This window comes from Bacillus rossius (genome assembly GCF_032445375.1).
Source record: "Bacillus rossius redtenbacheri isolate Brsri chromosome 9 unlocalized genomic scaffold, Brsri_v3 Brsri_v3_scf9_1, whole genome shotgun sequence".
Lineage (NCBI taxonomy): Eukaryota > Metazoa > Arthropoda > Insecta > Phasmatodea > Bacillidae > Bacillus > Bacillus rossius.
Genome location: NW_026962012.1, coordinates 3,823,024 through 3,845,614, shown reverse-complemented (window position 1 = coordinate 3,845,614; position 22,591 = coordinate 3,823,024). Strand labels below are relative to the sequence as shown.

Sequence of the window (22,591 nt, the reverse complement as noted above, 5' to 3'; positions counted from 1 at the left end):
CAATGTTTTCCCCCCGATTCTCGATACTCGATTAATTTCACAGAATCGATTTTCCCATCCCTAATGTTAAATAATGATTTTTCAGAAGCAAAGTATTACTTTTTACACACTAGGAATTTAATGCTGAACGAATTCTTAGTTCATTCTGAAAGAAAGGTTTTTTTTATAACTTACCAGTAAATTGCAACTTTAATCGGTAGTTAGGTATGTTAAACAAAAGCATAAAATTGTGAGAACAGTCTGTTTCATTAAGTTGGTTACTTCAAAAATATTTTGAAATTGTTTGGAGTTGGTTATGTTAGGTTAGCTCCATTAAAAATACTCTAAGAATCATTGAATTATTGGTTAGGAATACCAAATTGAAATGTACCTAACTTAACGTAACCAACCTTCTTTACTATTGATATTATTTTTAATGAAGCTAATAAAACCTAACCGTTTACTCCATTTCAAAGTATTTTTAATGAAGCTAACCATATTGAAAGAAATGTTCATGAATCCACAGTATTTTTAATGTAGCTAACCTAACTCAACTGACCTAGGTTTTAATGCACTTACCCTAAACAGTAAACTACTCGTTTTATGACTGATTCAAAAGAATGTCAAGAAGGAAAGAAAAACCACCTTTGGAATTTTTTTTTCTCCATAAAAAGGCTCTCATTCAGAATTACCAAAACCTATTTGTAGAAACTGCTAATAAATAATGATAAAAACAATAAGGAATTAAATATTCTTGTTTTTTTTTTTCAACATATTGCTTCATAAAGACATACTTTCACACATGTTATACACAGGTGATAAAACACCCTTAAAATGTTCAATGAAATATTTATTACAAACAAAAACTGTTTTTGTTATTTTGTTATTTATTAAAGACCGTCCTCCAGTTTGAACCTAAGCAGCTTGTATTGAAATAACTTCTGTGTAGTTACATTTCGCCAGTTAATACATTCAAACTTGCACGTACACATTTCTAATGTCATGTCTCTTACTTAACCTCAAATAAAAAGTTAGCGCAAGGTGATGCGGAACAGCTTAGCTAAACTTTGAATGCAAACAAATATTTGTTTTTTCAACGTGTAAGTTGTTTGATACTAAATCAAATACTAGTGATGGGATTTTCGATACCTCGATACCTTCGATACTTGACGGTATCGCAAAGTATCGAGTATCGAAACTGTAAGTTCGATACACTTTTTTTCGATGCCGGAATGCTTGTTCATTTGTGTTGAATTAAGTTTTGAGTTGCCATCGTACAAAATACAACTACACTAGAACAGCTTATTAGCCGTAATTATGATGACCAATAGGCTCACATCAGAATAAATTATAATTATATAAGTCGTTAGTCTTTTAAGTTGTTCACAGTGTGTATTTTTTGTAATAAAGAGGGAATTTATATAGTTTAAAACTAATTTACGTTATTTGTAATAATTGTTACGTAACAAGAAAATTTTTTTCCCTGGAGTATCGAAAGTATCGAACTGAAAAAACAATACAGAATCAAGTATCGAAAGTGTGGTATCGTCCCACCTCTATCAAATACCAATGATAAATTACTTGTTTTGGTATTTAAAATTCTGAATGTTTGCGTGTGCAGGCCTGACAACTTGTGTTTTTGCAAGCCAGTAGACACTTCTTCCTTGCGCGCCAGTAGACACTTCTTCCCCGCACGCAGCTAGCGCGGTCAGGTCTCCCCGCCCGCCCGGGCCAGCCTGCGCAGGGCCCGCTGGTGCTTCTTGGAGGCCAGGTGGTCGCGCCACTGCACGCGCCCCAGGAACACGCGCCCGCACGCCTCGCACGCGCGGCTGGTGCTGCTATCGCGGGCCTCCTCCCGGGGCTCCGCGGGGAGCGGCCGGGGGCTGGCCGGCACCTCGCCCCTCGCGTAGCTCTCCACCACGCTGGTCGCGGGGCCCAGCACCTGCCCCCAAACATACTCAACCCTTTCATCCATTCACAAAACATATCATTTTAATATTTTTGAACTTCAACTACGCTTTTTTAATTTTTTCATAAAGTCCAAATTTATAAATTGTAATTATAAATACTAATGTATTATAATTATATATATTATAAAAAAAACAGCTTGTAACTCAGTACACGTGATAAAAATGAAACATCTTTTGCAATTCAAACCTAGACTCATATAAGTATATTGTAAGGGGTAGAACGGTGAAAGAAAGGGATGAAGCAAGTTTCTTTAATCACACAGCACAGTTTTTTTTGCTTTTTTTTTTCCAAGTATTTAACAATCCTAACCTTTTTTGTATTTATTATAAATTGATTAAAATTAAAATTAATTAATAAACATGAACCTACAACATTATTACTGACTTCAAAATACTAAGTGTCTATTCTTTGTCTTTTTCACATCAAAAACGTTTCACAGCAATATTTCACGAAAATTTTGCATTCAAATTCGGCCTTGAAATTTTACGCATATTGGCCCAAAGAAGTTTCACTTCAAAACGTTTATTTATATTACAGCCATAAAAAGTATGATGTCTACTATAATGTACACACTGACCCATGCATTAAAACTTTGTATAAACTCCACTTCAGTGGACAAATAGTCTGTAAGGGTTCACGGATTCTAAAAACAGCACAGCCACAATATAAATGTAGGTTGGATCGTAGACTTTCTTGCATGGACACAACCAATAACTACTTGGCTTCTGGGTAGCGGCCACAGAGTAGACTTCTTCACTCTAAGTTTATTCAGTTGTTCAGTAGCTCAACTCGGAAGGAAAGAAGTAGATAATCACAGGTTTTATGGAGTACAGGGTGAAGGTGCAAAGAAGGAAACATGAGTGTAATTTCCCACAACTACAAAATGAAAGTAGTCATGTTCCAGCACCTTATGTAATCACTGGTAATAAGTTATATCTAGGGGCAGGCATTTTTCGCGAAAAGATCTGAATGCCTATTAGACTGCAACAAGGTACACCCGCACCCGTGGTTTCTTCCTTGTGATTGGCAACCGTCTGCGAGAGAAGTCGTTGCCTTATTTGGCGGAGCCATTCAGGACGCGTTTTCTTCCGCGCTGAATTTCTGTGATTGGTGTTGTTACAATCGATATGTATCTGGGAGAAACTCACCCAATCACGAGACACAGACGATGCTACAGTGTTTTAACGTACAGATAGTCTCGAAATCTTTTCGTGAAATCTGCATGCCCCTAGTTATATCTATATGAATTTCATCTACACAATAATGAGGTCATAATTATCACTGCTTAGTACTAAAATTAACATTAATAATTTTTTAATCTTATGCAAAATAAAGTTTCAATGATAAAATAAATAAGGTAAAAAGCTTTCTGCAAAAAAAAAAATACAAAAAATATCCGTTTTCAGGACACCTTAACATAAGCTCTGTTGTGTATACCCGAGCATAAACAGAGGCGTAAAATAAAAATAGAATTTAGGTGGTATATTTTCCCTAAAAATAAAAATTTACTCCGCTGTGCATACCAGAATCCTACTTATCAGTCGCAGACTATATAATGGAACTATCAAAGCATTCACCTGCAGTGATTTTGGGAAATTCAAAACACTGAAACGAGAATTTCTGGACTGGGATTCTGTCCCAGGTTCTTCTGGATGTACGTCCAGTACCTTACCACTGTTCTGAACTATCAGTAAATACAGTATTTACTCGCGTAAAGGCCCCCCTTTTTTTCCCTCCAAATTTTCGACTCCAAAAAAGGGGAGGGGGCCTACACGCGAATTTGGAGGAAAAAAAAGATTTATCTTTTTTTCAAGTATGAAAAACTAACATTTAATAAAAGCAAAATGAAATACAGCCACAACTTATTTAAACGCCAATTAAATTTTGATTAAATGAAACAGCTGGCGGAACGACTGGCAAGTCATGCGTCTTTGTTATAATAAGGCAGGGTGGGGGAGGCAGCGACGCGGCAGGAGGGAGAGGCAGCGAGTCCGCAGGGGGGAGAGGCAGAGGCGTTGCTTAACCTCCCTCCTGCCAGCTAGCCAGCCAACCAGACAAAGGAGTGTTAGAAATACAACCCACTTCCCTTCCTTCTTCACTTCCCCTCTTCTTCTCCGACAACACTGCACATCAACACAAGCGTGCGAGTCCAGCTTTCTTTATCTTTTATGTCGTTTGAGATACGACTAACTGCGTACGTCTGTCACGCCTCACGACAGTCCTACTGAGAGCGGACAAACTATAATACCAGTCTCTGTATCACTGCCGCTTACAAAATCACCTCCCGCTGCTCACAATACATGGCTTGCTGTTTGATGCATGCCAAGCTGCCCTGCCCTCAGATAAACCCAGAAAAAGACGTTTTTAAATTTTTTCTCAAAAATGTTTATAAAACAAGGAGGGGGGGGGGGGGGGGGCGTATACGCGGGCAGGGGCCTTTACGCGAGCAAATACAACATGCCCCCTGAACAGAAGGCTATAAAAGTGTGCTTGCCCCAGCGACAAGTGTCGGTACCTTCTCGTCCCACTGCAGAGGGTCCGTGGCATCCAGGCCATACACGTTCGGAACCTGTCTGTTGGGCTCCCGGAGGAAACGGTTGCGGATCCACTTCAGCTGGCGACGAGCATAACGACGAGTAGCCAGTTTCAAATCTTCTACACCTTTCTCGAACAGCTCCTTTCCTCTGTCTGCGTTCCGCTCAGCTTCAGGCAGAATTAAATAATCTGGAACATAGTATAAGTATAAAATCAACAAACATTACTTTTCCGTCCTAATATAAAACTGCTACAAACCAATTGTCCCTGTTCAACAAGGAGACAAAATAATGAAATGAAAATGGAGATAAGAATAAAAAGGTGTTTATAATTAAAACCAAAATTAAATGAAAGTAAATTTGGTATTTTAACACCTGAGCTGACCATTTTAAAGATATAATTTAAATTACATATACATATACCTATGTCTAGTTAATCCAAAAAATTGTAAATATAACTGACTAAAAGCAAGTTAAAATAAAGCAAAGCCATGCAAAATTAGTGTAAAAATAGATGCAGTGCCAAAAGTTGGTGTAAAATATTTATGCTCTGAAATGCAGTTAAAAAAATCCCCCCCCCCCCTTTTTTTTTTTTCCATTAAATTTGTATTCTATAGTCTATGCTTTACAACTTAAGATGTTTTTAATTTTATAATAACAGTCTTAAGTTCTAAAAACCATCTCGTAAATCTTGAAAAATTTAGGAGTAGTTAGGTCTACATCTACATGTGATCATTCTAAAAACCACTCCAAAAATCTCTTGAATAATTTAGGTTTACATCTGTGATCATCTCTATAACCTCAAAAATTTCAAAAAACTAACTAAGGTAATTTACTGTTGAATCATGCAAACACATGGTAAGGCATATGTACTAAAAAAAAAAAAGTGGCACACTAACTACTATCAAAAGTCATTACATACACAAAATACACAATGTGTAAATTTTTTGATATTATAAAACCAACTAAATTATGTAAATGTAAATAAAGAAACAAAGCAAAGGTACACAAAACACACTGTAAGATATCTTCTCATACCATTAAACAATTATTTCATGGCCTAAACCCCTAAACTATAAAATTATTAAAACCCAAATGTAAACAATTTGTTTTTACATTCTCAGTGAAACCAAGTTTTTCCCAAATTGAAAAAGAGTCATTATTAACCAGATTAATGCTTGCTGAACCAACTTTGCTGCTTGGAACTATTGAGATTATTGGTGTACTTGAAGTGGTATTACATAAACTACATAAAAGACATTCCATATCATATTTATGAAATTCATCAATTCTATTGACTGGCTCTGCATTAGAAAAAAAGTACTATAATGGTGATATCAAATACTTTGTTAATGAAACTGTTTCCTGCGTTACAAATATATTATATTATTATATACCAGTATACCACATTATGCTTTCAGAAATGACGTCAATTCACTCGTGGTAAATACACACATTTTGCGCAAAACTTTATGTTGCCAAGAAAATTTTTAAATTTTGCAAACAGCTTTGAAAACAACTTAATTATGTTGTTTTTTTTTTTCCCTCTAATATTGCGCTTCACCAATTTAATGAGCCTGAACTGTGTCTTAATCCCATTTTTTTATGTTCTGTTTAGTCGCCACGCAAGATGAGAGGCATTCTCTTGTGCAGTGCATTCACATCTAGGACTTTAAACCAAATTATGGAAAAGTATAAGTATTTATCCTTAAAAGAGTATATATGCACTACTGCCTTCACCATGAAACTCTTTGAAGCCAATGGACTGGAAGATCCCAACAGTGTAGTCTGGTTGAGCACCAGAGGCCATCCGCTCCTGGTTGTACTGGCGATGGAACTCCAGCAGCTCTTTGACCAGTCCTTGTTCCAGCATCGTGTCCACTCTCGCATCCAGCCTCTTATCTAGCACCTGGAGAAAAAAAACAATCTATTGTTAGTAAAAATGCTATTTTAAAAAAGGGGGTAGTCTGTAAAGTCGTATTACGGACGATAATTTTACGTGATAACGTCATAAGACAACATTATTGAAAAATTGCATACTTTTTCTTTTTCAAATATTATTTACAGATTTTGCTAATATAATTTAAATAATTTGTTTAAATATAATTATGAACAATTAGTTATAGAAATAAACTGAAATCAAAACAATGTCAATAAATTGTTAATTTGAAATGACGAAATTGCACAAATAAAGCAAATTTTTTTAAATTGCTGCTTTCAAAAAGCCCGCCTTAACCTGTTGGCCGGTTCTTGCACGCTCGGCTCAGGCGGAACGTGGCAATGAGTCATGCTTTTTCGTGCGTGCAGCCGGCGTTCATCAATTTATAAGATGTTATCACATCAAAAAATTCCAGAAAACCTTAGTACATCATTCACTTAATAAACTAGAGCATTTAAGTTGTATCTGTGTTTCTTTTCAACACGGATATCCGATATATAAATAAGCTGTGTTGTCTACTGCACTGTAAAGTGCACAGTGGGGGAGTTTTATAGGCTTTATAGCACATACAAACATTTATGTTTTTTTCTTCTTCTAAGCTTTGTACTTGACTGCTCTAACTGTGTGTTCATTATATACCTAAAAACCCTCTCCACAAAAAAATATAATTGCAAAATCTATCTGTTTATACTTTTCACATTACTCATGAGTATAACTTCATCCACTCCCAAAAATGTACAACTAAAAAAAAAAAAAAAAAAAAAAAAACAGTTTTGTTTCAACAGAAAAGAAGGGAGGAAAATGTCACAAAAGTGGATATCTACTCTTAACTAAGTCTAAAGAAAAAATATTCAAAAAGCAACAGTTTTGAAAATGTTTGGTAGAAAATGAAAACATTAAATTACCATATTGTTTCACACCAATACTAATATGTACAAGTAACAAATCTTATTGTCAGAGTTTTTATCACAAAATACTAATAAAAAAAATAACTGACATATAGATAAAACATTTTTATAAATTACTTACTATCTGTCAACCAATTTTTATCAAAGTTTATAAAGCACATTTTATAAAACTAAGAATTGTGGTTCAAAATTATATTAAAACATATTAGATTTTTTTTAAATTTTAACATTGACTTTACAATTTAATTTTGTGATGGACAAACCCTTTCACATTGTTACAATTTTTTATTTTTTACACTTTTATTTGAACCAATTGCTCTTTAGATGAAATAAATGGGCTAAGGAGACAGTTTTTGCATAATTTATAAACTGTATCCAATAAACATTGAGTAGTCACAAAAGTCTTCCTTGAACTCAGCGCCTCGTACTTGTGAAGGTCGCCGAGACATTGTCCGTTGGCCGCAAAGACCCAAAAATCCCCGGGCTGGCCGCAGGTTAGAGCAACAGAGCACAGAGCACAGGAGCCATGAACCCACCTCCTGTTCACACTGCAGCCACAGGAGGCAGGAGTGGGGGAACCTGAGAGGGCCGCCGAGGTCCGTGCCCCCCTCCTCACGCTGCTGCCTCAGGATGGAGCTGTGCGTCCTGCCTTCCTGCGCAAACACCTGCAGCGACCTGGGGGAACACCCGGACACACTCTGGAGGACAGCCACAACAAGCGACAACACTTTCCGCAGCCTGCAGCTCACCGTCACCGTTTCATTTCGCAGCCCAACAAAGCGTTCTTGTTCACGTCAACATGTGTAGCCACATAAACTGCAATTGCCTGCGTTAAATAATTAGAACCTAGCATTAGTTACATGCTACAGGAGATAATTAATACACAACTATAAAAATAACAAATACTAGGTAAATATTTTTAACAAGGTTGATACTACAGATACCGAATATAAAAAAAAATTATGTGTTTTTTATACGACCTTCCTATATTTTTTAGGTCTTCGTGTGATGCTTGTGCAATATAAATTTCCTATATTCCCTTCTATTTAAGATTCATAATTTCTTTATATATTTTTTCTCTAAGCTAACCCATTGAAAAGTACAAAATGAACGTTACACTAAAAACTTATAATTTAAAGCAAAAATGTAGCAAGGCGGTACCACACTGAACTTGCATTCCATAGGAGCTGGGTTTCCATCCCGGTTAGGACATACCACTTCGGTTTTTCATGGTTTCCTGTAATCACTTCAGGGAACTGCAGGGATGATACCTTACGTAGGCCATGGACGAAGGTTGCTACAGGGCCAGGCGGGCCGGGCAACCGCCCAAGGTCGCCACCGGCCCTTTTTGATACTGTACTTCTCACTTTGTAAATAAGTTTACTTATGCTTTATAACATTTTTATGATCAGAAATGACACTTGGTTACATTTTCCATCATTTTGTAAATAGCAGCTGTTTGTCCTTTCGAGAAGTATTTGTGCATTTGCAATAATATGTTTTATGGACATAAGTTACATTATTTATCTTATTTAACATTTCTGAATGTTTGTTTTCTTTCTTATGAAAATCTCGTTTGAAGATACTTTAATTTTGCTAACTCATTAAAGTTTTTGTGTGATTTCATGTATTTCTTTTGTATTAGTTGCTAGGATTTGCCTGAAAACCGGCTGATGTAATAGTTTTGCCAGTTAGGGGTCGTCCATTAATCACGTGATGTTTTTTTAGCAAATTTTTAACCCCCCCTCCCCCCTACTGATTTGTGGTGAGGTTTCAGACTACTTCCCCCCCCCCCCCCCCCCCCAATAAATTGTGTGTATTTTTTTGGTACTAAATATTTTTAATAATTTCAGAATATTATATTTAAATATAGGTATAATCTAATTTAATTCTGGAAAATTAAGCACAGTGATAAAAATGTCCAGACACACATTAAGGTTGCAGGTTTATTCTCACTGGGATAAAAATAATAAAGGAAAGGCTTATATGTGATTTACGCATGTATTCGGCGCCAAAATCACAGTCTTACTAGCGACTGGCAAGCCGAGCCGGGTGGTTCATGTTGCGGCGGGCGGGGATATTGTTGCCTGGCTACGGCGAGTCAAGGTCACGGGTCGCTTTTCGGTTTAGTAGAAATCGTGCGAAAAAATAAATACACGTGATATCTCTCTACACCCCCCTCCCCCCTTGTGATATTTCGTGTTTTTTCCCGACCCCCCCCCCCCCCCCCCCCCCGCCCTTTTCGAGCCTCACGTGATTAATGGACAATCCCTTACATGATATTAGAAAATGAGAAAGATCTGAATCTCATATGGGAAAATAGATCATGCGATGAGTCTTGAGGGTGAAACTGGAAAGGATCATGGTCCATTTTCACAGCCATTAACGTGTTTTGTTATTCAATGAAATTGTTTGAGAAAGTTTTTTTTTATTGTACTGCAAGTTTCTTGTGTTAATAAAGTAAAGTTTAGAGTGTCGTAACATGGCGGCAGTGTTCAGTGTTTCATAAAGAGAAAAATAAATCGACAAACTTTATTCGTGAGTTCCTTTATTTATGCGAGGTATTCTTCAAGTTAAACAGCCATAACCTCAAAAAGTAAAATTCTATGGAACTGAAATAGTTCTTGTGCCCAGAAAAATTCTTCAAGTATTTTACGTTCTGCAAACTAGACCAATTGTGAGCTACCCTGAGGTCTGGATTGTAACAAACTTGATATGTAAAATCTTTTCCTTAAATTGAAGATCCCTATTAATTACATAAATAATGTGAATGTAAGTGATTTACATTTTAATAAGATAATCAAAATTTCTTAAGATAAATGAGCAAAACCATTGTCAAAATTTAAGTTCCAGGTTTGTTATAAAACGTTGTTTTACAAAGTTTATCTTCCCAAATTTTCCACCTCTTTAAAGTTTTCCACCTCTTTACTTCTGGCTAACATTCCATACGCCTTCAGGCCCCCATTAAGCCCCTCTACTAAACATTATGGTCCACCGAAAGTGAATGGCCTGGGGCCTGCAACGTCTAGGACCACCACTGGCCATGGGCGTATCCTTTCCCAATATCCAAAGTGTGACTTTGTGAGTCAGTCTCTAATAACTGTCAGATAGAAAGATTTAAAAAAAAAGATAAAATTTATTTAATAATTTAAGAGTGAGGAAACTACCTGATGATTTTTCGCCGATTGTTTGGATGCAACATGCTGGCCATCTCTGGGTCAACCTTCTTCAGCTGATTGTGCAGTTCGGACGTTGGAATGTGCTTGCGTTCGTCCACGTCAACCTTCCACCTCTTGCGAATCTCCTCCAGTTCCCCGACGGAGTCGTGCTCCCTCTTCTGCCTCGGTCCCACCACCAGCGTCTTCCACAGCACCGACTCTATGTAGTAGTTGGTGCCGCCCACAACCACCGGCAGCACGTTCCTCTCCAGCAGGCCCTCGACGAGGGGCACGGCCATGTTCCGGAAGTCGACGACCGTGAACTGGCGCGAGGGGCTCACCACGTCCAGCAGGTGGTGCGGCGCTTGCCGCCTCTCCTCCGCAGTCACCTTGTTGGTGATTACGTTCAGGTCGGAGTAAACCTGAGAACCAAAGGCGATGCTGGCTACACGCTGGGGAAAACCAAGTAAAACTCACGCCTCTGAAAGGAAATACTAGATTTGTAGAGACCTGCAAAATTCGCGGTTTCGATGGCCTTCAGGATAGACTGCACATTCCCCCTGTACACTCGGGCAAATAACGCAAGTTCATTGTCTGCCGACTTGTAAGTCGTCTCAGCTGGTTTGTCTGTGATTCGATCCTTCTTTGGTCGAGGGTTTATAACTGGTTGAGATTCGTCCAGATGAACAGTAAGCCAATAGCAAAATTATCCAAGAGATATATGTGTTTGAATTCTAGCCTATCACCGAATGAATCCGCGAAATTTGCAGGTCTCTATAGATTTGTCAAAAATAATTACATATGACAGGGGCAAAATGTAGTATGTATTCAAAATCGGTTAACAAAACATTTAAAGTATCAAAAATGTGAACACAAATAATAAAAGCTCTTGGAATTTTAAGATAAACACAGTAAAAGATCCATATCACATATCCCAAATCATCCCTTGATTCTGATGGCATGATCCTTCGGTACATGATAATGTTTTAATTTTTGTACCTAAAGATCCTTAACATACGGAACAAAAACTGTGGTAAAAGAACAAATTATGATAAGTTGAATACGAAAAAAATTTTCCACAAGACCTGACTTAATTTGTTTGTAGGTATTGTGATTTGTTTCACAAGGGTCTTATAGCATTCTATTATGTACTATCATGATTAATGTATAGGTACAGGATAATGCCATCAGGATCAAGGAATGAACGTGAATACGTAATACAGAACAATTACCTTATAAAATACCGCAATCATAGAAAGCTTGTAATAATACCTAACTACTAAATTGCATATTTAACCACATCCAAGTTGCGTACATTAACATGGTTTATAAAATATATTATTTTTTTTATTCCCAACCCATAAGCCATTTGTGAAATTCCTGCTTTTGATAAACATTAGAAAAAAATATATATATGTATATATAAGATATAAAGATAATTTATATTTTTCTTCAAGCATCTTACTACTTAGAGATTTACAGCGCACATTTTCCAACACACCGCTACCGTCGCACTGTCTGACTAAATAGACTAAATAGCTTTGTCTTTGGAAGATAATTTTCTTACAGATATAGCTCCCCTTTGACCATCCATTACAATGTCCCCCCCCCCCCCCCCCCCAACTCTACCGTTGTTGCTTGTCTGGCTGGAGGAAGCAAAGCAAGCTCTTAAGATTCCTTGCACGTGGTATGGAACTGCCGAGAGAAGAGTTTATATTTTCTACTACATTTCAACGATCCATTACATAACTGCTGTAATAAGATGATAACAAAATCACTGTTTTTGCAAAAAGCCATTATTTAACACCACATGTTAATTCGTTATAAACACATGTATGTTGTTGGCAGGAGGAGTGCAAAACCCTTGTTTCTGGAGGGCCTCTTTCTATAAAAAAATTAAAATCCAAATAATTTTTTTTTAAATTCTCAACATGTTTTCCAATCATTCTATGAGAGTGCATTTTGATACTTCAAGTTATTTACAACTGTTTAAATAAATGATGATAGGTTATGTACATAAAAAAATAAAGAAGAATCATGGGAATAAATGTTTAGGTAAGCTATATATAACTTATTTGGGTAATATTCCTACAGCACGGCTTTTCTGTGAAGTAAAAATTCATTTCTGAAAATACTTTTTTCATAACACTAGACATGTTCCTGTATTTACCCTGGAAACACAGTTTCAGAATACCAACTGGTTTCTGAGAAATCACCGTTTGTAACTTAGGTACCTTACAATGCCTATGCACTGACATGACTACCGCAATTTTTCGCTTTCCCGTGTGGTCCTATTTGTAAATGTGATTTAGAGAACTTGAGTTAAATCGCGAGAATGGTTGATTATGTTAGATTAGCTACATTAAAAATACTTGAAAACATTATGGATGGTTGATTGGGTTAGTATAGCTCATTAAAAATACTATAAAATATGTTTTCTGGTTTCTTAGGAATTACCTTTTTAATATGAGGCTATCCTGACCTAACCAACTAATCACATGATTTCACAGTATTTTATATTTAACTCTACTAACCCAACCAAATGACCACATTGTTTTAAAGCAATTTTTAATGTAGCTAGCCTAATGTAATCAACCATTTTCACAATTTAACTAAAGTTCTCCAAATCATACACACACACATCCACGTGAGAAAAAAAAATGATGGCAGCCACATCAATGCACAGGTACTGTAATGAAATCTATACTGTAGTTTCTCAGAAAAAAAGTAGGAATATAAAAGCGTTTTCAGGGTAAATGTATTAACATCTATAGTGAACAAAAAAGGTATTTTCGGAATTTTATCATTGTTTTACGGAAAAGTCGCTCTGTAAGACTATTATCCTTTTTTGCACATGTGTTATCGGTTAGTTAGGTAAGGTTAGATACATTAACAATAATTTGAAAATGTGAGAACAATTGGTTTGACATCATTAAAAATACTACAAAATATAAAGGACGGTTGGTTAGGTTAACTTGGCAACATTTTAAATTAGAGGTTCCTAAACAACCGTTCGAATGATTTAACAGTACTTTTAATGCAGCTAACCTAACCAAACGTCAACACAGTTCAAAAGTATTTTTAATGTAACTACCTGAACCCAAAAAACCATTCTCACACTATGACAGTATTTAAAGTATATAAACCCAACATAACAACTCATTAAAATGGTCAAATACCATTTCACTTAAGTTACAGGTAACTATAGAAAGTAAATTATAACATTGTCTGATTTTTAGATTTTTTACTAGCATAAAGTCCCAAATATTTGTTTCAACAAAATTTGTTCTTTCAATTTATTTTTGTTAGGGGGGGGGGGGGGGAGAGAGGAAATTCGAGGTCTATACATTTACTGAAAAGTTAAAACAAACAATAGTGACCTGCATTGAATCTGCACTAAGAATTTCTCCTCCATACTTCTTAGCAATTTCAATAGCAAGTCTGGATTTTCCAGACCCTGTTGCGCCTAAAATTACCACGACTGGAAGCCTTGACATTGTTTAATTTCTTACACGTTTAATACATTTTAACTATTAATATAGGTACAGACTTGAGTAAAAAACGTGATATAAACAACCTTGGTCAAGTTCCATATGTATATGACCAACACCAACAAAATACATACTGTAGGATTCCATGATGGTTTTACACTAAAAACCTCTAATTAAAAACATAAACCCAAGATAATAGACACACTTTTTTTAATTAAAAAAATCAGAAATGAATGAAAATAACTTAAATATGTAAAAAAAAAAAAGTTCAACAAATTGTTTAACCGGAAAATAATTTTGTTTTAAATAAACGTACTTTAAATATACTAAATATTAACCTCACAAAAACAATAAGTATTTATTAATTCATAGAGATAAAAAAGAGGATTTTCCGAAATTAAAAATAATTCGAGCGTTAACTAATTGTTTTATTTACAAAAGGTAAAAATCCATAATTTTTAGCTAGGCCGTAAGATCTTATGTATATACTTTTACCAACAAAAAAGTGCGCCGAATGACTGAAGTAGCTGACGCAAAATGTGCTTGATATGAATAATTTTTTCTTCATTCTCAATCAAAAAAAAATGTTTTACAATAAGCATACAAAAGTGAAGTTCTACTCAGCAATAAAAAAGAAAACATTTAAGTTTTAAAAATAAGTACTTAAAAAAATACTAACTAAACATTAACCACTGCAGTCAGATTTGTATTATAAATTTTATTTTATAGGGATCAAACTAAGGATTGTCCACACATTACTTATTATTCCAGCGTTAGCGCAAGGCTTTCTTTACCATATGTACCATCCACAATTTTAAGCTGGGCCGTGAGATCTTCTGTATATACTTTTACCAACAAAAATGTGCGCCGAATGACTGAAGTAGGCTGCGCGAAATGTGTTTGAATAAAATAATTTGTTTCTTCATTCTCAACCGAGAAATAAATGTTTTACAATACGTATACAAATTTGAAAGTTCTGCTCAACAATAAAGAAGATAATATTTTAGTTTAAAAAATAATTTCTTCAAAAAACACTAGCTAAACATGGAGCAATGCAATCCAAATTTTTATGATAAATTTTAATTCATAGGGATCAAACTAAGGATTGTCCGAACATAACATATGATTCCAATGTTATCCCAAGGCTTTCTTTACAATTTGTACCATCCATAATTTTAAGCTGGGCCGTGAGATCTTCTGTATATAATTTTACCAACAAAAATGTGTGCCGAATGACTGAAGTAGCCTGCGCGAAATGGGCTTGAATAAAATAATTTTTTTCTTCATTCTCAATCGAGAAAGAAATGGTTTACAATAAGTATACAAAATTGAAAGTTCTACTCAGCAATTAACCAGAAAATATTTAAGTTTGAAAAATAATTTCTTCAAAAAACACTAGCTAAACATGGACCAATGCAATCCAAATTTTTATGATAAATTTTAATTCATAGGGATCAAACTAAGGATTGTCCGAACATAACATATGATTCCAATGTTATCCCAAGACTTTCTTTACAATTTGTACCATCCATAATTTTAAGCTGGGCCGTGAGATCTTCTGTATATACTTTTACCAACCAAAAAGTGTGTCGAATTACTGAAGTTGCCTGCGCAAAATATGCTTGAATTTTATAATATTTATTCTTCAATGTCAGTCAAGAAAAAAATTTATTTACATTAAAAATACAAAAGTGAACGTTCTACTCAGCATTAAACCAGAAAATATTTAAGTTTGAAAAATAAGTACTTAAAAAAATACTAACTAATCATGGCCCATTGCAGCCAGATTTTTATTATAAATTTTAATTCATAGGGATAAAACTAAGGATAGTCCACACATAACTTATTATTAAAGCGTTAACCCAAGGTTTTTTTTACAATATGTACCATCTACAATTTTAAGCTTGGCCGTGAGATCTTCTGTATATTCTTTTACCAACAATAATGTGCGCCGAATGACTGTAGTAGCCTGCGCAAAATATGCTTGAATTTAATATTTTTTTTTCTTCATTGTCAGTCAAGAAAAAATTTATTTACATTAAGCATACAAAAGTGAAGGTTCTACTCAGCAATAAACAAGAAAATATTTAATTTTGAAAAATAAATACTTAAAAAAATACAAACTAAACATTAACCACTGCAGTCAGATTTGTATTATAAATTTTATTTTATAGAGATCAAACTAAGGATTGTCCACACATTACTTATTATTCCAGCATTAGCGCATGGCTTTCTTTACCATATGTACCATCCACAATTTTAAGCTGGACCGTGAGATCTTCTGTATATTCTTTTACCAACAAAAATGTGCGCCGAATTACTGAAGTAGCCTGCGCAAAATATGCTTGAATTTAATAATTTTTTTTCTTCATTGTCAGTCAAGAAAAAAATTTATTTACATTAAGCATACAAAATTGAAGGTTCTACCTAGCAATAAACAAGAAAATATTTAAGTTTGAAAAATAAGTACTTAAAAAGAAAACTAACTAAACATTAACTACTGTAGTCAGATTTTATTTCATAGGGATCAAACTAAGGATTGTCCACACATTACTTATTATTCCAGCGTTAGCGCAAGGCTTTCATTACCATATGTACCATCCACAATTTTAAGCTGGGCCGTGAGATCTTCTGTATATACTTTTACCAACAAAAAAGTGCGCCGAATGACTGCATTAGCTGACGCGAAAAGTGCTTCAATTGAATATTTTTTTCTTTATTTTCAATCGAGAAAAAAAAATTGTTTTTCAATAAGCATACAAATGTGAAGGTTCTACTCAGTATTAAACCAGAAAATATTTGGTTTTCAAATATAATTACAAAAAATAAACACTATCTTAACATGGACCACTGCAGCGAAATTTTTATTTTAAATTTTAATTTATATGGAACAAACTAAGTATTTTCCACACATACCTCTTTATTCTATCGCTATCCCAAGGCTATCTTTACAATTTGTACCATCCTTAATTTAAAGCTAGGCCGTGAGATCTCCTGTATATACTTTTACCAACAATAATGTACGCCGAATGACTGACACGGTCTCAATTTATATTGATATTCCATGTGTCGCAGTCATTCGCTCCCAGACGACGATATCTGACTGTAGATTTAAGGCAATATAATATACGTTTAATCACTAGCATCTTTCTTTTCAACAAGCATAAAGTTCTTAATGATTAATTTATCATATATATTATTGAGTGAAAACTATTTTATGCATGGCCTAAAATGTAATTTATGAAATGATTGTAGAAACTTAGAAGTTTCTTATACATTCATGTGTTTGCAATTGAGTGTACAATTTTACTATCTTCACACATATATGTGCTGACATAAAAAATTAAGTTTTGAAAATATAGAAATTTATTTCTTTTGTAGCTGGCTAGTAGTGTAGAGGCTTAAAATTAATCCCTTCCGTATTATTCAAGTACTCCATATGGGCAAATTTTGTACGCGAGGACACAATTACACTACTGCCCACTTGAATTTGGATACGGTCTTAAATGGAATGGATGACAATGAATCTATAAATCTAACTAAAGAAGCAAATTTACATGTATCAAAAAGTAAATCATAGTTGTGCATACACCTACTGAAATGTAACAAAGGGTATGAAATCACTCGTTGCCTAAATAAGCTAATAAGAGTTAGTTATCACACGCACATTCATACACAGATTCACGTTGTAAGCAGCCCACAAAATAATAATACATTTTTTGCATATTTCATTTCATGTTCGGACGGCACTTGTGATATGATTTCCGGGGACAAATACATACAATATATTTATATTTAAGGCGAATAGCTAAGTTTTCCGAATGCATTGAAGTCTGGACCAGAGCCTGATTCTCGTCGCTGCAATATGTTGATAAACATTTGGAAGAATGCACGGGGATTGCTAGCATAGAGTTACTCGTGGCTCGTGTGAAATTACTATGATAACTGTGTAGGTAATTTATATTGTCGACACACAATAAGGTGATCCGGGCTGCATTTCCATAAAGGGAGAACTGTAATTATGCTAATTTGCAATATCTGCTCCTTCCAGGTGAGGACTGTTTTTATCAGAACTTAATGTTTTTCTCAACGCTGTAGAGAAATTAATTTTAACTCATTCAAGCGATAGCCTTTGTTTATCATATAAGCGGAACCAATTCATATAGCCTGGGGTTTCTCTGTTTACAGCATAAGTTTTTTTTTCATGTGTTCGTTTAGAAATGGAAGCAAGACTTTAACATTACTAATTGAGTAATCAATATGAATTGATTAAGTATTAAAATATACATGTACATCAGCTTGATTGTAGTATTGGAATTAATATAAATCATTAATTAATAAAGAAAATAACAGTTTGACAAGATTCGAACCCTAATGGATACGAGCTATTATTGGTAGCCATCTATGTGGTTAAGTGTTGTTTAATGTGTAAGAAAAGACGCATCGCCGAAAATTCGCCACCAACAAAGTCGACAAACAAAATAAAATACATCGCCATCAAAGACTTTACTTTGGTAAGGACCTCTCTGATAGAATTTCCACCAAATACTAACTAATGATGGCCCGTTATCGGTTATCGTAATCATCGGCAATTTTTCAGATATGGCCTATTGGTAAAATAAACCTTATCGTTTAAACATTTCTTTACAAACTGGCCTGCTTTTGACATGGCGTCACGTCAGGCTGCTACAAGGACAAAAGCAGCAGAAAAACTGTTCTTTCGTAAATGGGAGAAAGATTTGGGAAGTAAGTTTATGGTGCTCAATATTTTTAACTGGCCGTTCTTAATTTACAGTGATTTTACGGCAAGAGCCTCTTTGCTCTTAGAGCAATAAATCTAACCCGCCCGTGGCTGCCAGGAAGTAGCGGGTTTGCTTGTCCCTTCCCCGCCCCCTGCTGACAAACCTTCCAACAACACTGCTGCGACCTTCCCCGCATGTTTTATTACCCGAATGGTAGAGTGACAAAAACACAAGCGACCGAAATCGTTCCTTGCCCACCGGCCGCCTAGTCGCGCGCGTGCACGCGGAGTGCAAAAACACAGTCCTTGCAGTTCATACAATTAAGTTTAATTAAGTATAATCGTAGTTTAAAGTGACTCATACAATGCCCAACACCGACGCAGCCATCTAAAAATACTGTCGTGCTTTGGCCCAGCGGGGCTCTAATTATAGTCTGATTTTTTTCCCTTTTTGGGGTCCCGAGACCCTAATTGGCGAAGCGCCCAAGAATAATCTCCAACACATTTACAATTCTTACTGATATTTCTAGTTTAAGTATGTGTGCTGGCTGGCAGCATGGCGGGAAACGGCGCAAACCGCCCCCTAAAAATCAGTGCCATCCAAAATAAATGCGGACCGAAGAGTCCAAGCTCCTCACCTTTGCTTAGTAGAGCTTTTCTACTCTGTCCAACTCTTCTTCCTGAACCATCCTTCTGTTCCCGTAACCAACCTGCGCCTTAAAGCAATAGTACTGTGTGTATGTATGTATGTATATATATATACACACGCGCGCACACACCAACACACACACACACAAACAAATCGTTTTGTAGTATTTTAGTGGAAAAAAATGTAAACACAAATGTAATACCTGACACCACCACGCGTACAGATATCGCAACTTGACCTATCAATTATGTGTATACTATAAACATAAATGTGTTGAGTACAGTGGCGTAGCCAGGATTTGTGTTTGGGGGGGGGGGGGGGGTTGAGAAGCATGGTCCCCCCCCCCTATTAAAACGAGGGAGTCCGGGGGTCCACCCACCCCCGGAAAAAAATTTGGATTTTAAGGTGTAAAATAGTGCTATTTTAGCAGTTTTCGGTACTTAACTTAAAATATTGAAATGGTAAAAATATTATTAATTTTTTAATAAAAAAAATTTTTAGTGATGAAGTAAGAAATTAATTAAAGATATTTTTTATCAATTTAAGTGTCTTGTTTACGTCTACTCAAAATCATAAATCATGCTCGAAGCTCGACAATACAAAAAAAAAAAGTGAATAAAAAAATTAGTTGTCTGTAATGTCGGTTTACGGACGATAAATTAACGTGACAACGTCATAACAAAACATTGATGAAATGATTGCATACTTTTATGAATAAAATTGAATCATTTTTATTGAATTATCACTATTTTGTATGGATACAAAGAAGGAGTGAAATGAAATCTACAATTAAATTGATATTTTTATTTGCACTCATTTATTCAAATATGTTTATTACTTTAACGAAGAGATTATTTTAACTATTTTTATACATATTTGCTATTTAACTTCTTCCAATCTGTGTTATTCTGTTAATGATAGGACGATGATAGGAAAAGTAGGAAACGAATGAGTGTGTTTCAAGTTAAATGTGCCTCGAAAAAGTCAAATCGATGGTTGTTCCAATCGAGTGGAAGATAAATAGATGCGGCGCAAGCGTACAATGAGCGTAACGGTACACAGTGTAACGGGACACTTTCGTGCGTGCAGCCGGCGTTCATCGATTTATTAGACGTTGTCACGTCAAAAGGATTGGGTTTCGGCAGAACTGATCTATTCCTGGAAACAATTAGCTTTAGCTTGAAGAGTTACATGACACCATGTCGTTGTCTCAATTCTATACACACACAGCGATCCTTACAATTTTGGAAGCCCAGTCAACACCTGCTTATAATTACCGCGCTGGTTAAATACAGTAGGTGTAAGATATTTGAAAGCTTGGGACCCGTCACGGCGTCACAACCTTATAGCTTCTCCTCTAGACAGGGGCAGGGGAAGGGAAGGAGAATCGGTAGAGCTCGCTTACTCTTCCCCTCCAGTGCAGTGGCCGGTGATAGCAGTAAGACACCCAGGCTTTTAGCTAACCTGCTAGTAGGTATATATAGTTCATCCTGGGGCAGGGGAGGAGGGAGGGGGATTCGGGGATTATGTCACTTCCTTCGACCATGCACACACGAAAAAGTGTCCCGTTACGTTCATCAGCCATGTACGCACGAAAAAATGTCCCGTTACAGTAGTAGGATATAGCCGTTTCTGGGACAGGCGCAGGATCCAGGATCCGACCTTGACCTTTGACTTTGACCTTGAACCCTGAACTTTGACCTAGACCTTGAACCGAGTCCTTGACCTTTGACCTTGACCTTTGACCTTGACCTTTAACTATGACCTTGACCTTAAAATTTGACCTTGACCTTGAAATTTGACCCTGACATTGAAATTCCACCCTGACCTTTAGCCTTGCGACCATCGATGTTGCCAACCTGATGACGTCATCTAATTCGTATGCCAATCCATATGCTAACCAAACCTAACCTAACCTAACCTAATCCATATGCTAAACTATGCTAACCTAACCTAACCTAACCTAATCCATATGCTAAACTATGCTAACCTAACCTAACCTAACCTAATCCATATGCTAAACTATGCTAACCTAACCTAACCTAACCTAACCTAATCCATATGCTAAATTATGCTAACCTAACCTAACCTAACCTAACCTAATCCATATGCTAAACTATGCTAACCTAACCTAACCTAATCCATATGCTAATCTATGCTAACCTAACATAACCTAAACTAACCTAATCCATATGCTAATCTATGCTAACCTAACCTAACCTAACCTAATCCATATACTAATCTATGCTAACCTAACCTAACCTAAACTAACCTAACCTAACCTAATCCATATGCTAATCTATGCTAACCTAACCTAACCTAACCTAACCTAACCTAACCTAACCTAATCCATATGCTAAACTATGCTAACCTAACCTAACCTAACCTAACCTAATCCATATGCTAATCTATGCTAACCTAACCTAACCTAACCTAACCTAACCTAACCTAACCTAATCCATATGCTAATCTATGGGTCAGGTCCTCGGATCCACATCTGGACCTCGGAAGCCCGGTGAGAAATCACGCGCAAGTCCTCACATCATGCCTTATGCCAACTCAGACATGCTTCAAACTTCTAACACTCCTATATTTGTGTCGGAGGTTAAAATATTATTTACAAACCTTTTAAAAAATCTATTTATTCTCTGCGCATTTAAGAATGATTTTACTAATTTTCTTCTAACCTAATATGTAATTAACTCGTATGTAGCTTGGTGTTACTCACAAAAATTGGAATAACAAATGCATTGATTTTTTATGCATTTAAACACGCGGAATGCCAAATATTAATATCATGTTCCAAGAAATAAAAAAAAAGTTGAAGAGTTACACTATCCACCTACCGGCTACATTATCAGACCTTCGTCTCCAATTTTTATGGGCATTTTTGAATAATAATAATGTGTGTAATATCGTTTCTAGGTTACTGCGATGCATTTATGGAGAATCTACGTACGTTAAAAAAATGCATTTATGGAAAGCATTTTGATGGACTGCTGTAAGTCGCTGTCATGTAGGACCTAACTGCATATTTTCGGTGATACGTACAATATCTGCAGAAGTAAATTGGTTATTTAGCACAGTTGACTCTATAACTGTGCAAAAATTCAGCATTGACAAATTTTTCACAAGTTGAAACCTTTGTTTCCCGTGCAGGTGTTGGCTCTCTAGCTCTCTTGAAGGGCAGTCTGAGGATGGGGAAAAAAAAAAAAAAAAAA

The 22,591-nt window shown here is 35.8% G+C and overlaps 1 protein-coding gene across 1 annotated transcript; it reads right to left on the bottom strand.

The window, feature by feature from the left end:
• Positions 1-848: 848 nt before the first annotated feature.
• On the bottom strand, positions 849-14,084 carry LOC134542611 (tRNA dimethylallyltransferase-like). Its single transcript, XM_063386993.1, has 6 exons — positions 13,870-14,084; positions 10,499-10,911; positions 7,868-8,006; positions 6,225-6,393; positions 4,466-4,674; positions 849-1,921 (listed from the first exon to the last, which is right to left on the bottom strand). Exons 1-6 carry the CDS (start codon positions 13,984-13,986, stop codon positions 1,688-1,690), a joined length of 1,281 nt encoding a protein of 426 aa, XP_063243063.1. The 5' UTR covers positions 13,987-14,084; the 3' UTR covers positions 849-1,687.
• Between the last annotated feature and the right edge of the window lie 8,507 nt (positions 14,085-22,591).